The 16,101-nt window shown below is 41.2% G+C and overlaps 1 protein-coding gene across 2 annotated transcripts in view; it reads left to right on the forward strand.

Annotated features, from left to right (window-relative positions):
* The window catches only part of NUCB2 (nucleobindin 2), a 71,799-nt gene that overhangs the window by 24,761 nt on the left and 30,937 nt on the right, over nucleotides 1-16,101 (forward strand). For both annotated transcript variants that reach the window (XM_019519660.1, XM_019519661.1), the window contains exons 3-8: nucleotides 459-566; nucleotides 3,966-4,092; nucleotides 10,013-10,116; nucleotides 12,441-12,626; nucleotides 13,414-13,504; nucleotides 15,868-15,926. In XM_019519660.1, coding sequence (XP_019375205.1) covers nucleotides 459-566; nucleotides 3,966-4,092; nucleotides 10,013-10,116; nucleotides 12,441-12,626; nucleotides 13,414-13,504; nucleotides 15,868-15,926 — 675 coding nt within the window. The remainder of the gene's footprint in view (nucleotides 1-458; nucleotides 567-3,965; nucleotides 4,093-10,012; nucleotides 10,117-12,440; nucleotides 12,627-13,413; nucleotides 13,505-15,867; nucleotides 15,927-16,101) is intronic.

Raw genomic sequence — 16,101 nt, forward strand, 5'->3', positions numbered from 1 at the left:
AGAGGGGGGGGGAGGTGTGGGTGAAAGAGAAAGAGAAGAATATTGGGTAAATGTATCAAGTGGAAACTCAAAGCGTTTTTCCTCCTTGGGGGAACTAAAAGGATTTACAGAATTCTGAATCGCTTTGGCTTATTTGTCTAACAGGTGAATTATAAAAGCTCTCACAGTCTATTTGCATGATAAACCCCAGTGGGTGTGATGTGCATTTTAACAGCTTTCTCTATTCCCCTGTCAGGTGTCAGAATAAAGCACAGGAATTTAACTTGTTATATTTTGTACAACTGAACAAAAGCACAGAAATTCAAGTTTTATTGCTGATGCTTTGCAAGGCAGAGCATTATACCTTGGATGTGGCTGGGGTTTGAGATTCAATGTGATTTTTATGTAATCATCAGACTTATATGAAACAAAAACATGTAACAGCATATTTTCCTGAACTACAACTTTTTTTTCTAAAGGATACTGGACTTTATTATGATGAATATCTCAGGCAAGTGATAGATGTCTTGGAAACAGATAAGCATTTCAGAGAGAAACTTCAGACTGCTGACATAGAGGAAATAAAGGTAGGTCAAAGATCAACAGCATTTAATTAACAACATTTAGACAACTACAAATCAGTGAGATTTTAAGACTTTAGCATATTGAAATTTGTTTGTTTTTACTTTTATGTTACCCTTCTCATTTGCTTGTACTTAAATTATTTGGCTAGATCTTTAGGACTGTAGCTAAGGGACGGAGTCCCTGTTTTTTAAAGGAATGGTCATATTGGCTATGGGAACTATATATTTCAGGACAGAGTTTCTCATTTGCTTTCTAGCTCGGGGTGAACAAATTGGTGGATTCAACCGGCAGCAAGACTCCCATTTCCTAGTAGCCCCTGCCCTTGTCACTGGGGGTTGGTTTCCATTGAGATCCCAGCAGTGGCCAGACTGTGACAGCATGGGGCTGAGGTTTCCACGTAGACCTGCCCCAGCACTGCTGGCAGGGTGCGCCGTAGGGCAGGGACCTGCTTCAGGTCTGGGACTGGGATCTTGCAGTGGTGACAGCGTGGTCAGGAGCCAGGGCAGAGCCATGATCTGCTGCCTGCATGCCCCTGCCCATGGTGGGTGGGCTGCAGATCATGGCTCTGGCCCGGCTCCTGATCAGGCTGTTACTGCTGCAAGGTCCCAGACCCTGAGTAGCTCTCTGCCCAGTTGTGCACCCTGCCAGCACTGCTGGGGCCAGTCTCCATGGAAACCCTGTTTCCGTACTGTAAGGCATGGCTACTGGTGGGGTTTCCCTGCAAACCAGCCCCAGTGACATGGGCAGGGGCTGCTGGGAAATCCCAATCCAGCCCACGGGCCGGACTTTGCCTGCCCCTGGTGTAGCTACTATAAAGGAGCTAGAAGCAGATTTCTTGCTTCAGAAAATGCATGTTAGAGACTCTCCCCCAAAAGAGAACAGGAAGACTTAGAGTAATTTGAATTTTTGAATCAAAGCTCAGTATTCAGTTTTCACAATGGTTTGACAACATTGGCAAGTACTAATAGTACAATTGGGGTCTGATCCCTCATCTCAAAATTGTGTGCCTTGCCTTGCACATGTGGCATGGTAGGAGTCATGATTGTTGAGACTGAGGTTCAGATTCCATTGTACCATTAAATAAATGCTTGCCAGAGACTTTCATGTCATACAGCTAAAAGCATAGCTCTCACTTGTTACTGCTGGTCAAATCATTCAGAGTACTGCAAAGCCAATCACAGAAAGGCTCGTCTACCCTCCAAGAAGAAAATAATATGCAACAAGTGAATACAACATAGAAGAGAAACACAATGGCTGCTTACAGACTTAAAGGAAAAAAAACCAAACCAAAATAATGCTTTAATTTAAACTTGGTGCACCCCCATGCCGAGCCCAATGCACATCCAGAAGAGGCATCATATTAGTTGGATCTGGCTAGCCTAATGTCTGTATAGATTGGGCACTTCAGCAGGGCTTTTTTGGTACTGATTTAATCAGCAATTAGATAAGAGCTGAAAAGCACCATTGAAGCACATGGTCTATACAGACACTGTGGAGCTAGGTCGAACTAACAAGCTGCCTCTTCCAGTAAAGCACTTTTTTTTTCTTTTTCTTTCCCCCCACCCTGTGTCTGTCGGTACCCAAAAAGTCTGACCTGTCTTGTCTGCCCTGCCTTGATGTAAAAAGAAGATGGGAAATTGCAGGAGACTGCCTGTTTAATGCCCTGATGACTAGGGTGTTATACACGACTCCGAACCTCTCCTTTACCATGTCCCATGCCTCACAGATGGCATCCAATTCCACTATTACTCCCCCAGCCCCTTAACTGGGCCACACTTGGCCTCAGGTGTCCTCAGACGTGCCTGGGCCTCCTATCCCCTGACTGAGGCCTCAACTACAGCTACTCTGGTCAGCCCATGTACAGTCCTTTAGGACCCATAAGACCCTACTCTGCCTCCTCACTGAGGCTGTGGGTCCTTACGCCCCTTAGGCCTCAGGTGTCCGCAGGTGTGCTTGGACCTCACTCTGCCTACAGCCCACTTAGGCCTCAGGTGTTTGTCAACATACCTAGATCCTTTCCCAGGCCCCACTCAGTGGGCTTGGGCCTCTGTGCTTTTTTATCAGGGTGTGCTTTCCTAGCCTTTCCCCTCCAGAGGTTAACCACAAGGCAGCGGGGTCTGAGACTTTCTGGGGCCCCATACTCATCCTTCACTGGGGAGGCACAGGTGTGGCATTTCCTGGAAGCTGCCTTGCCACAAGCAGCCCCACCACACCATCCAACCCCAGCAAGGTATAGTTTTAGGTCATTCCCCAGGACCAGGAACCTCCTTCATCCCTATAGTTCCTACCCTGTCCTCCAGGTGTTCTGGGAGCAGCAACTGCAGCCAGGTATTGTTCTCCCTGCAGCGACTCCTGGCTCTAGTGCTCAGGGCCTGCTCTTATTCTCCAGCAGATAGGCCCTCCCTCCAATCAGGCAGCCTCCTGCTGGCCATGTGACTCTCCTGATTGGCAGTGCAGTTTCCTGCAGGCTGCTCTGCTGCCTGCTTGGGCCCTTAAAGTGGCAGGCACCAAAGGTGCCCTGCCACATGGAGGATATGAGATTGAAATGGATTTCTTTCCTTTGCACAACTATACTACATCAGGCCCTACTCCAAACAGTACACTAGTGTTCTCCTTTTTTCCCAGCCTCTCACCACGATCACTTCTCTTAAGCCCTATTTCAACCCTGCATTCTAGCTGGCTACTCCAGATTCCCTCCTGGACTGGCAATCAGTAGGGGATCAATGAGGAAACTTGATCTAAAGCAAAGAAACTAAGTCTGTGGAGAAGAGAGCACTACAATTAAGATCATATGGGGATTTAGGCATCTATCTTCCTTGAAATCAAAGGGAGTTAATCACCTAAGTATCTTGAAGATCTGTACCTAAGCCTCCATTCCTTCTGCATTACATTTTGTGTCTGGTGTTGCAGCTAGTGCCTATGGCTCTGGTGTTGCAGCTACTGCTTATGGCGCCATATACACAGTGCAGTCCCTGGGGCTAGTATCAGTCTTTTGAATCACACTGGTAATGACTGATGGTGTGCTAGCTGCTCCTCAGCTCTTACAGTTACCAGCAAGAAGGTGGAGCCCGCCGCATCATGTGCGTCTGTAGGTCCTCATGGACCAGAAGTTGAGAAGAGCTAGTTTAGAAAATGTCAGTTTTGAAGAAATCTTTAAATACAGATATCAAGTGGTGCTTTAGGTCTTGGTTTAATTATGGTATGTGGAGCACCATAATGTTTAAAAAATGTTTTTGTTCAGGGTCTTTCCTTGATTTTGTTTCCATATGTTTGTATCCTCTCTCTCAATAATATCTGAGATGCTTTTGATGTTGATAAAGACTTTAGTATTGCCAGAGACTGCCAAGAGTAGTCCTACAACTGCATGACTGTCTTACATAAATCATTTACTCTGTTAACAGAATGGAAAGCTAAGCAAAGAGCTAGATTTAGTAAGCCACCATGTCAGAACAAGACTGGATGAACTGAAAAGACAAGAGGTGGCAAGGTTAAGGATGTTAATTAAAGCTAAAATGGATTCCATTCAAGGTAAGAATACAAAGAAGAATTTACAGGTGGGATTAACTTAACATATGGGTCTATAGCAGAGAAGGGCTCCAAATCCTTCAACTGGATCTTTCTCATAACAAATCAGTATTAATAACTAAACTAAGCTGTAGCAATGAGTGGGTCCCACTTCACATTCCTTAGCTGGAATAGCACTAGAAAGTGACCCACTTCTAGGAAATAATGGAGAAGAGAGAAAACATCTGTCTTACAAGTTAAAAAAGCAATTGTTGCTAGCGTTTTTAGATACAACCACTTTTCAGGCATTTTTCTCCACCAGCATAGCAGTTTCCACATCCCTCATTTAGGATTAGTAACATGACAGAATTAAATGTATCAAATTTCACTGTTTGGGCATTTCCTATGCACAAAATAGCATTTTTGAAAATGTGTAGAAGGGTTTCTTTAGGATCAAGGAGTTCAAATCTGCTAAATTTTCTTCCTCTAAATTTTCATTCCACCACCAAAGGTTAATTTTCAGGCTTATGCCAGTAAAGTAAAAATTCAGCTCAAGGGGAATTTTTTTTATTGATTTACCAGTTCTAAGTACCAGAAAACTGGTATTCGGAATGATTGCTTTCTCATCTATACTTATACCATTACTAATGCAGTTCTACAGTCTACTCAATAGGCCTTCATTTTAGAAAAAAAATGTCTGATTTCCAGCAAATATAGTCAGTATCAGTTTGTTTGGCAAGTGGTGCTGTCTCCCTTTTTTGCCCAGTGCTGTAGGATTAAATTATAAATGGCAAAATTTAAATAAAAAAAAAATCCAGAAACACTTGAAAACTTTTTAATAGGTTTTTTCCCAGAAAAAAAAAATCTAAAGATCTGGGCAGAATTGGTTTCAAAATGCTTTACTACTTTGTAAAACTAACAAGCCATAAAAGAACAATCCTCAAAACACCCCAGCAAAGAAAAAAGATTAATCTACCTGTATGTTAGGAGCTTAATTCATTCCCTTTTCAAGTCAAGGAAAGGCTTCTACTGAGTTTAGCAGGCAAGGAATTAGTTCTTAGACTTGTGAATACTTTATAATTTGAGTACTATGGCCCCTGCTAGGGGTTAATTTAATTGTGTAATGGGATCTGAAGAATTTTATCCGAGGATCCCCCAAAACACATATCCTATCATGCCAGATGTTAAAGGTACAGCATGGCAGGACACGCTATTTTGGGAATCTGGGATACAATTCTTAAAATTCCTTTGCACATCTGCTGGTGCTCAGGGAACCTGGCATTGGAGAGCAGTTCCCCACCACTGCATCCTTGAAACTTGCTGGCATATGGGGAACAGCTCAGCTGTATGCAGGCTTTAAACATGTCATGGCATGGGGACCCAGCATTGGGGAATGACTCTCTAGTGCCAGGCCCCTTGCATTTCGTAACTTTTAAATAGGTATGTGTGCAGCTCGACATGGGGTAGGTGGCCTCTGATGTAGTGCTCCCTGCACATCGACAAGTTTGAAGTTTGCAGGGGCAGCAGCCCTGCACTAGGGAACAGCTCCCAAATACAGACTCTCTGCACGCCCTTTAAACTAAGCAACATACCAGACATTAAAATTGTTTCAGGAAGCTTCCTTATCAGTGAGACATAGCTGATTTAATTAGGAACTTTTCAGAGGTGGATTTGTAAATTGTGCTGTGGGTTTTTGCTGTCTTTATTGCTTGACAACTTGCCTGAATATCTGGTGTGTTACAAAAAAATTGTGAAACTCATTTTTAACCTGCAACAAAAGTAGCATCTGAAGAGGGCTTCTGTTTCTCTTCCCTGGTACTAAAACATTGCCAATGAGCCTAGTCTGGAGGTGGACAATGGGTTATGGGTCACTAATGCCAGGAAAACCCCAAATTATTTTAGGAAAGGCATTAATTTTACCATCTTTTAGTTTAGTGCCTATTCCAAATGGTATCTCCAATACACTTAAGTAATATAAAATAGGATCCTGGAGCTATTTTTCTTTCTTTGAATAAAGGTTCCTATCCAGAGAGCATAGTAACCTATCACACACATGCCTGAGAACCACAGTTCATTTTTTTCCTAATACACACATTGGGGTGTGATACTACATTTCTAGGGCAGGCAAAGCTCTCATACAGAGCTCTAGCCAAACTAGTTAAGAGCAACTGATAACTATAGTAATGTGGCTAGTAATCCTGTGTAAGTGGTGGCCAGCTGTCACTGCCTCAGAATATGAATGTTATTGTGTCTTGTACTGTATAGTTTGTACTGAAACTAAAACTATGGACAGGTGTTACATTTGTAGCACTACATACATTTGTATGAGTGGCCCCATAAGCACTACAAAGATAGTGCAAAGTGCGACAAACGTGTTCCTGTTTGAAACAGGAAATTCTCTGTAGTTGTATGTTTTGTAGTGCCACATGTGATGTCCATTCAGTTATGGAAGGTTGACAGCGGGGAGTTCAGGCTTTTTGTGATAACTCACTGACAGGTTTCCTTGGTGAGGGGAGAAAAGCAGCAGCCCCCTCTCTCTCTGTCTGACTAGAGAGCATGCTATTGTGGGAACTTTGCTGTGCTCCATCTGGGGGGCTGTGTATATACTTCCACCCCATGTAAGATGTTTTTTAGCACTACAAAGTGCTAAGGCACTTGTAGTGCTACAAATTACAGCTTGAATCATCTAAATGGAGATGAATATGTACCACATATATTTACCAGTAGAACAATGTTAGTGGTTGCAGTGTCATGAACAATGCAGATTGTGATGCCACTGATTTAAATAGGAACTGCAAGCTTTTCTGTAAATCAAGCCACTTAGGTCTCTCATTTCAGGCACCCAAGCTTGAAAAATTTGCCCAGCATGTATAATGCTAATGGCCTTGTTTTCAGAAATGCTGTGTGCCTGGTAATACTGTTGTGGCCCATGTGAGCTGTCAGCTGCTTTGAAAATTAGGCTCAAGTGTGCACTTAAGAAAATGCTTTATCATTTCTTTTCAGCATATTATCTTTAAATACTTTTTGATTGCTTAAAATTGTTGGATTCAAACCTAGAGAAAGCATATACTCCTCACTGAGGTCTATGTCTTACTTTCCAGTTTAAAACTGCAGCTGGTTTGGTTTAAAAAAAAAATCTAGATAATAGTTTAATGGACTATTTGCTTTTATTCTACTCTGCGGTCCTATTAATCAAACATAACTGAAGGGACTTATTTTTAGAAAATAAATAAACTCTCCGTGAAACAGAATATTGTGCATTCAAACTCATGTGTGCACATGCATTCCATTGTTTTAGAAATATCAAAATGTTGAGCTTGGGAAGAAGGCAAGAATTGGACATTCTGTCTCACAAGGGAGCACCGGTCAGCAGGTTATAATCATGTGAAAACAGTTAAAATGGAAAATATTTGTTATCATGTGCAATTACTCTGGTAAGCAGTCTTAACAGCTGCCATAAAATAAATTCCTAGTTCTGCTAGAGCCATCTTAAATTGCACAATATATGTATATTGTGCTGTTTAAATTGCCTTTATGCATTCTGCTTGTTAATAATTTTTTCTCAGGAACCATGTCTAACATTTCAGTCTTCCAATTTCATTTCAGATAGCTGCCTCTGTTTTTTTTTAAATAAACATTTGTTTTTGTTTCCTTACAAATGTAGATCAGGTGAAAACAAGGACCGAGGATTTTTCTGTTTCTGTTCAGTGCTGGGCCAGGGGTCCTGTTGTTTGTCTGGCCAGACAGTAGCATAAGATGTGAGCAGGGAGAGAGTGGGCAATGGTTAATCACTTCTTTCAATGCCCCATATTCTGGAGTTTCTACTGGTTTAGCCCTCAAATTAATTTAAAGCAGTCTAAGGGTAATTATCCTGGCTGTTATTATTTGGGACTGTTAAAGCTTATAGGTATTTCTTCAGGTACTTTATTTGGAGCATTATGGCTCCTTTCTACTGCCAGATAAAGAAAATAAATGAAAACACATGTTGATGTGGTATAAGGTCTTATCATAAGCATGTTACTTCCATTACTCGCCATATGAGATCTTGAGACTGAGCCTTAAACATACATACAGGCTACAACAGCGTCTGTCATGTACTTCAGAATCATGGGGGGAAAAGTTAAATGGCTGGGAGAGAATAAGGAAATATTTCTCTGATTAGTTAATTTGGAAAACAACATGTCTGTAGCTATGAGAGGTTTGAATGTTAGCACTGGGACTAGATGGATTTGGCGGGCAGTCAAAGGCACATTATAGATGTGGACTTTCTGTATCTTTTGCTGTTAATAAAGCATCCATAATATGAAGGAACCACATGAACTCAGTGGAATGTGAATAACAACACTTATCTATATATAACATGCAAAACTGAACTACAAATACATGCCATGGCTCTAGCAGTGTCTGGTAGCTTCTGAAATGGAAGGCAGTCTGGCCCAGCTAAGTTCAAAATATTTAAAAAGACACTGTCCGATTACGGTTCCCTAAGGGATTTAAGTGCTAAACATGCTGTATAATTTGGCCCTGTAATTTTTCAGAAGACTGTAACCATGGCAGAGGGAGTTGCAAACCTTTACACAGAGCCAGTTACACAGAGCCAGTCCCTTTGCCTTGCTCTGTTTCCATTTTCCATTTTGTCAAGTAGGGAGAATATCACTCCCCTATTTCACAGGGGTGCTGGGACAATATATATATTAATGATAATTGCAGTTACTGGAGTAATGCGCATGGATCATTGTGATTCTAAAGTAATGGGGGCCATATAAGTACAATCAAATACAGAGAGCCTTTTGCCTGTAACTAACAGGAATGAGTAAAACCTATTACCACATTTCTAAAAAATGTTTTAAAACATATAAAGGAGGGAATTTAATTAGGCAGAAATTATGATCTCACAGTGGAGGAATGGTGGTTGGAATATGCAGTGGCCAGTGTTTGCTGGCATATGATAATAAAAACACAGTGGACAGTTTTGGGAAGAATATCTTCTTCACCAAAGGATGACAAGCTGAAGGAGACACTTTCCCAAAATGTTTTACTTGGATTCAATATTTCCATTTGCTGAGACATCTAGTTGCCCAATCAAAAATTGATAGCTTTCTAGAAATCATCAGATAATACTGTAATGCATGACAAATGTATGCTGTTCAAGATAGTAATATTCAGTGGGTGTGTTGTCCACAACGACAGTAGCACTTAGAAAATGCCATTAATGTTAGAAGTGCTTAATGCTGTCTTGAACTGTGCATGCTTACATTATTGGAGGCAGTCTGTAGAGAAGAGAAGCAGGGAAATATTTACAGCATGATCTTTGCACACAGGGTCTGACTCCCCACTGCCTTTTACCTCATAGTCACGTACAAATGGGATTTAAACTGTTGCCTGTCTAATTTGGTATGTTTTTACATACACTTTGGCCAGGTGTAAGTGACTTTGCAAGGTGCTAGGCAATCAGGGAATTGGGTTCTGAGTGCCTCTTCAGCAGGATGATGAGAGTCATCTTGACAGAAACTCCCCTCATATCTAATCAGGTGCCCTGTTAATATGTTGGTTTATGCAGATTAGAAATAGCATGCCATTTATGCACCTTTTGTGGCACTTAAAATGTTTGTAATAGCTGCTAGCTGAAATGCAAGCTTTAATTTCTGCATGTTGAAATTACAGTGTAAAATGTAACCTTCCAGCATGGTGGGAGGAGAATGCAAATTGCAAGGGTCCACTGAAGATTGCAGATCTTTGTCAAGCAGTACTATTCTGTAAGCATTGCTATTTTACCTAATGCCTATTCACCAAGTTCAGTCCCTGGGGAGCCTTCAAATATTTGCAAGCAACAAGTTCATGTATGAAAATGTTTAATGTCCAGATTGCTATCCTTCAAACTTATTTGATGTGGTTTGTATTTAAAATTAATGTGCTCAAATATATTTTCACCTTATTCTTTCAGACACTGGCATAGACCATCAAGCGCTTCTTAAACAGTTTGAACATCTCAACCATCAGAATCCTGACACGTTCGAACCTAAAGATTTAGATATGTTGATCAAAGCAGTGAGTATTAAATATAAAATATTGTAGATGTACACTTGTTATTGATTGTTTCTCTCTGCAGTGAAAGCAAATCCCTTCACTTTATATAAACCAGTCTTATTCTGAATGCCACGCAGCTTTTATTCTCAAAGGAATGTTCTTAGTTCCATTATGTACCAGAAACTTCTGTGCCATTGGCATGCATTAGCCTTAAGAGACCACTTTTTTTTTTTCAGGCAACATCTTGTAGAGTTCTCATTCACATGCTGGTGTCAACAGCTTTGGTAGTAATATTTGACTTTTCAAGGGCACCTATAGTTAGTGAAATTTTGCTAGATGCTCATTATGCCTGTAATATATTTTCAAAGTCTTGATTTTTACTCCCAAATAATTTTTTGCTTGCCACATAATGCCTTTAATGTAAGCTAATAACTACTCCTGTGAAGGTGATCAGGTGAATTCCTGGACCTATCTTATGTAGCAGAGGCTACAACATCTCACCACAGTAGTATTTCAAAGATCTTGTAGTACAAGTTGCTTCCACTGAGGATCATTGTGCGTTTGGTCTGGTAGAGAGTTCATATCAATCATGAGCATGGTTCTTGTTCAGTTGACATCTTATCAGAGAGAAACAATTTAGCAGAGTGCAGCATGGCTTTTTTCAACAGTTGCAGAATTATGCCTCCCACAGAAAACAATTTGAACCTCAGATTCACAGCACACAGAACTGCACATCTGAGATTAGAGTCTGACTGAATGTATTAGCCCAAAGACTGTGGTGACTTATGTTTGTTTTAATTAGCGCCCCTTAATTTACTCTGCAGAGATTGTTTTTTTAAAGCTTCTTGCCATTTATGAGCACAATTTTAGGTATATATTTAGGTGAACAGGGAGAAAGGAGCAAGTCTTTAAACTGTTCTATTTTTTATGTTTGTTTTTCTTAATCAGCTGAAATAGTGACACAATTTACCAAATATTTCAGGAGGACACTTTCCTCTAGATTTGTTTTAAAAATGTGGGGCATTTAGATCGGAAATAAGCGAACAAACAGTATCAGGCAGAGATGACTGTGTTCTAGAAGAGAGAACATTAAAATGGTATACATCCCTTAAGACCTAAAAATCTCAAATGCAAAACTACCCACCTCCAAAACACTTCCTATAGTAAGCATACCTCCAATAACTAGTCAGTAAAGTCAAGTAATTCACATGATAATACATGATAATCCATGCTAGTTTACACAGTTCCATATGATTATGGTTTACCTTTGGGCAGTGATTCTCAACCAGGGTGCCATTAAATCGTTTTATCAGTGCTATAGGGTGTTGCACAATATTAGCTCCACATGCTGCAGGGGGGCTGCTTGGGGAACAGCGTGCCTTAGTGCATGCCTAGCCAGCAGGCAGTCCCCATTCTGAGGCACCCTGTGCCCCAGCCGGCCGGCCAGGGAGCAGTACATGGAGACACTAGGCTGCCTGCTTCCCCATCTCCATGCGCTGTGGAGCCCTTGTGCTGAGGCACCCTGTGTCCCAGTCAGTTGCTCCCTGGCTGGCTGGGGTGCAGCAGAGGTCTGGTGTTGAGGCATGCAGAGACAGGGGAGCAGCCAGCCCAGGGCTGCCTGCTCCCCTGTCTCAAGGCACACTGTGCCCCAGCCAGCCTGGGAATTTCTGGTTGGGGTGCAGAGTGCCTCGGCGCAGGGGCTCTGCAGCACAGAGACAGGGGAGCAAGCAGCCCTGGGCTGCCTGCTCCCCATCTCCACAGTGGTCCTGGCACACAGCACTTTGGCGTGCTTTGCGCCACTTTTTCTCATGGTTTTTTTGCCCTAGCACTGCAGATTAGCTGCATGGGGTACAGTTTAGCATGCAATGTGTGTGGTTTGTGGCACTACAAACTGCATGTGCCTGTGTGTCTGGATGCTACCAGAGATTTCAAATAGGAATCCATTTTGTCAAAAACATTCTAAGTTCTTTGTAGCAGGAGACTCAATCTGTTATTGGGATAATTATTTGAAGAGTGTATGCTACGATTTACAATTATGTTAATAGTATTATCAGCATAGGAGATGCTGAACTTGAATTAATTGATTGTTAGCTCATGTATAAGAGGGGACATCTTAATACTTCCTCTTACACTACTGTATGGACAAGAAAGACAAAACCTAAGATGCTAGATTATGTGAAAGTGACTGGTTTTGTTAAAACAGGTAGAATGGGAAGAGTGAGGATCCCAGGATGTTAAATGCATGTTTGGCAGATCAATGGGAACGTGACCAGCCTCACTCGTATTTCTAAGCATATTAGTTTTAAGCAAGATGGTCTCTTCAGCATAAGTGTTTCTCTTTGTAGGCTACAAGTGACCTGGAAAACTATGACAAGACACGCCATGAAGAATTTAAGAAATATGAGATGATGAAAGAACATGAGAGGAGAGAATATTTGAAAACGCTGAATGAAGAGAAGAGACAGGAGGAGGAATCCAAATATGAGGAGCAGAAGAAAAAACATGGAGACCACCCTAAAATTAATCATCCTGTAGGGACACAGTCTTGTACAATTCTCTTAAATACTTTGCATACTGATAAACAAATGCATATAATGAGAGAGGCATGGATAACACCTTGGCCATCCTCAGTGCTGACCTGATTCTGACCACACTGCAGTCAGTCTTACTGCTGACTTTCTTTCTTTTTTTCGGTTGTCCCTACGTTTTGGACCCACTCTGAAGCCTACTGATGTTAGTGGGAACCTTTTCCCATTTGAGTAGATACAGAGAGAGATCAACATCAAGTGCATTGCAGAATCTTATTCTACCTACCTGTTATCTTTACTGTTTTTGATATGTAATTATGTTATATATAAGCAAAATGCTAGTTCATAAAGAAGGCAGAAGTAATTCAGGAGGAAACCAGGAAGGCATTTGAAGCTTTGAGGATTCCTTCATTCCATCCCTAGCCTTGCTTACAGCAGTCTTCCCTCCAGGCAAGGAAGGTTGATTACAGTTCCTTTGAGATGCAGCTTTTACATGGATCTGTGGAGTTGTGCAGAATGATGCCTATTAGTCTTTTTCCCTAAGTCTGAGCATGCTACTTCTATGACACTCTTAACCCCTTTATCTTCTGGAAATATAAATTGTGAACCACAGCTGGTGGACATCAATGGGAAAAGACTCTCATTAACATCACTAGGCTTTGGATTGGTTCAAAAGGTTGGGGCAACTGAAAAAACCCCCAAAAAACAAAAAAGAGAAAATTTAAGTCCAGGTCACTGTAATGATGTGATCACTTTTTGAGCTATTTTTCTTTTTGTATTCTGTTGACAGGGTAGCAAAGACCAACTGAAAGAGGTATGGGAGGAAGCAGACGGGCTAGATCCTAATGACTTTGACCCAAAGACCTTTTTCAAGTTACATGGTAAGAGCAATTATATTTGATTTAAAGATACAAGTGACTCCTGCATTCTCTTCTGCTGAGAATGTTTCTTCAGAAAGTTTGTTATCATATGCTATGAAGAAATGTTATCACACAAGCTGTCTGAATGAGTCTACAAATATGGAGAGGATTAAACAACCTGTTTTATTATTTCCAAATTGCTCATGCAAGAGCACTCCAGTATGAAATCATAAGGAGCTTCATAGGGCAGGGGTTGGCAATCTATGGTCTATGGCGGTGTTTCTCAGCCCATGGTACACATACCTCTGGGGGTACACGGGTGCTGCATTTTGGTCTTTGCCTGCTTGGGCTGGAAGTTCTGGCCACCACCCCTCCTGCCGTGTCCAGTGCGCCGGGGTTTTCACTCCCCAGTGTCAGGGTGCCAGGAGATGGGGAGGGAGGCCTTGCACAGGCTGCTTTGCCCTGGGCTGCAGTGGAAAAAGTGGGACTCGGCTCGTGGCAGCAAAGTCACAAGCGCCACGGTGGGACTTCTGGTTTTGCTTTTGCCACGTCAATTGGCAGGGGGTACATAAGGTACCAAAGGTTGAGAACCACTGGAGTCTATGGGACGAATCTGGACCATGGAGCCCTCGGATCTGGCCTGCAGATGTGGCGCTTTGGCAATTGGTTGGGGCTTTGGCTGCAGGTGCTTTCCCCATGCCACTGCGGGCAAAAGCATTGGCTATGGGTGGGTCCTAGCACCCATGTACCTGTCTTTGATCTAAGGTGGGTCATTCCAGCCCGCGACTGGAAAACATTACCTAACACTGTCATAGGATATTTGTATGACCGGGTCACTAAACTATCAAATGGGATAACGTTCAGAATGTTAGTTCTTCATACATTTATGCTCCACTGGTAAAAGCACAACACTTGCATGTGGCAAGTGGGACAGTGCAGCTGTGGAAAGGGGCTGTCCTTTTTTGCTGTCTTAGCAAAAAATGACCCCCTTAGGATGAACAAAAGAAGGTTGTGGGAATGAACATGCAGATTCACCATCTTATTCCAGACCAGTATCCATAGTGCTAGTCTCCTCATTGCTTCAATAATAACAGTGGAGATATCAAGCTCCTTAAGACTCTAATTCTTTGAAAGAAAATAAAATCAAATATGGTTGCTTCTAATATTTCTAGTTAGTCTGCAGCCAGCAATTGAAACCGTGGGACAGAGGTGTAAACTTTCTCAGTCATCCTAATAGGACATTCAGTTTTAAACATAATTACAAACTCTTACTTCTCAACCTGGTTAAATGCTTCACCACTGAAGAAGAGCTACATACAAAAATGACATTTGCTCTGTGCAGCTGGCTAGGCCCAGCAATAAGCTGGCAGTTTGTTTTAAGTGACAAGTTGAACAGTAAATGGAGGAAACTGGTTTTTACTCACTCAGCCCACGTAAGGGAAAACAATGCATAAATTGCAGGAAATGTCAACTCACAACTCACGTAAAGTACTGAATGTTATGGTTTATCATTATGTTTGAAATTGTTGTGTAATTTAGTCACAGTGCTTCATGATAAATGTATAAAAATACTAGATTTATTTTTTCTTTTCTTTTTCTAGAGATCTAGATAGATACTTCCTGGAGAGCTGAATAACCTCTTTCATAGCAGTTTCACAGAAACATAAATAACCACCTTTTGCCATTGAAAGTTATATATTAAAAACTTTGATGCAGCTAGCCTAAATTACAGTATATGCATTTATTTTAAGTAGACTTGGCATTTTCTGTCAAGCTCAGAAGTACATTTCAAATATTCATATTAAAAATGGATAGTCATGTAATTTGAATCATGATTCCACAGTTACCAAGTATTTCAGGTATTTCCATTTTTGTATTCATCAGCCAAACCATTCAGCAGTGAATCTGCCCTGAAGCAGATTTACAGAATTCTGAAGATGTGGAAATTTGCTTAGAGAAATTTCCATATAGTTGGCCAATTTTTTCCTACAAATTTTTGTTGGCCCTGAATATATTTGCAAATATTGGCTAGATTCTGATACCTTACTTATGTTCAGCAGCTTTTTTGCATAGTCCCATTGTGACCTTTTCTCATGCCTTTAGTTTTCATATTTGAGAGGTAGAGGAATCTCTGCAGACTTAGCTTATCAAAAGTGAATATTTAAGTAACCAGAAATGGCAGTTCACACCAATCAAGGCCTGATTTAATGTTAAGTGGTATAATTTCCATGTCAGATCCTGTATCTAGCATTTTATTAGGTACAGAGTTTAAGCCAGTCTAGGTTATATACAGGCAACTATTTATTTGACCCAGTGAAAACTGTTGCATTCACAATTTTTCTGTATTCATTAAAGTTGTATTTTCAACTACTATACCTTTATAGATGTCAATAATGATGGCTTCCTGGATGAGCAAGAATTAGAAGCCCTGTTTACTAAAGAGGTAAAAAAAAAAAAAAAGTCAGAACATTTCAATTCATTCAGTAGATTGATTCTTCTCCATTTTAAGTGGATACTTGTTTTGTTTTGACTTAACTACAAATAAAGTCGCACCTCGAACTCCAAGCATCCTCAACACTCATTAGAGGCAGGTCCTGTCAGACCAACCTGGTGGCCTT

The sequence above is a fragment of the Gavialis gangeticus genome, unplaced genomic scaffold (genome assembly GCF_001723915.1).
Source record: "Gavialis gangeticus isolate Ggan-Ray unplaced genomic scaffold, GavGan_comp1, whole genome shotgun sequence".
Lineage (NCBI taxonomy): Eukaryota > Metazoa > Chordata > Crocodylia > Gavialidae > Gavialis > Gavialis gangeticus.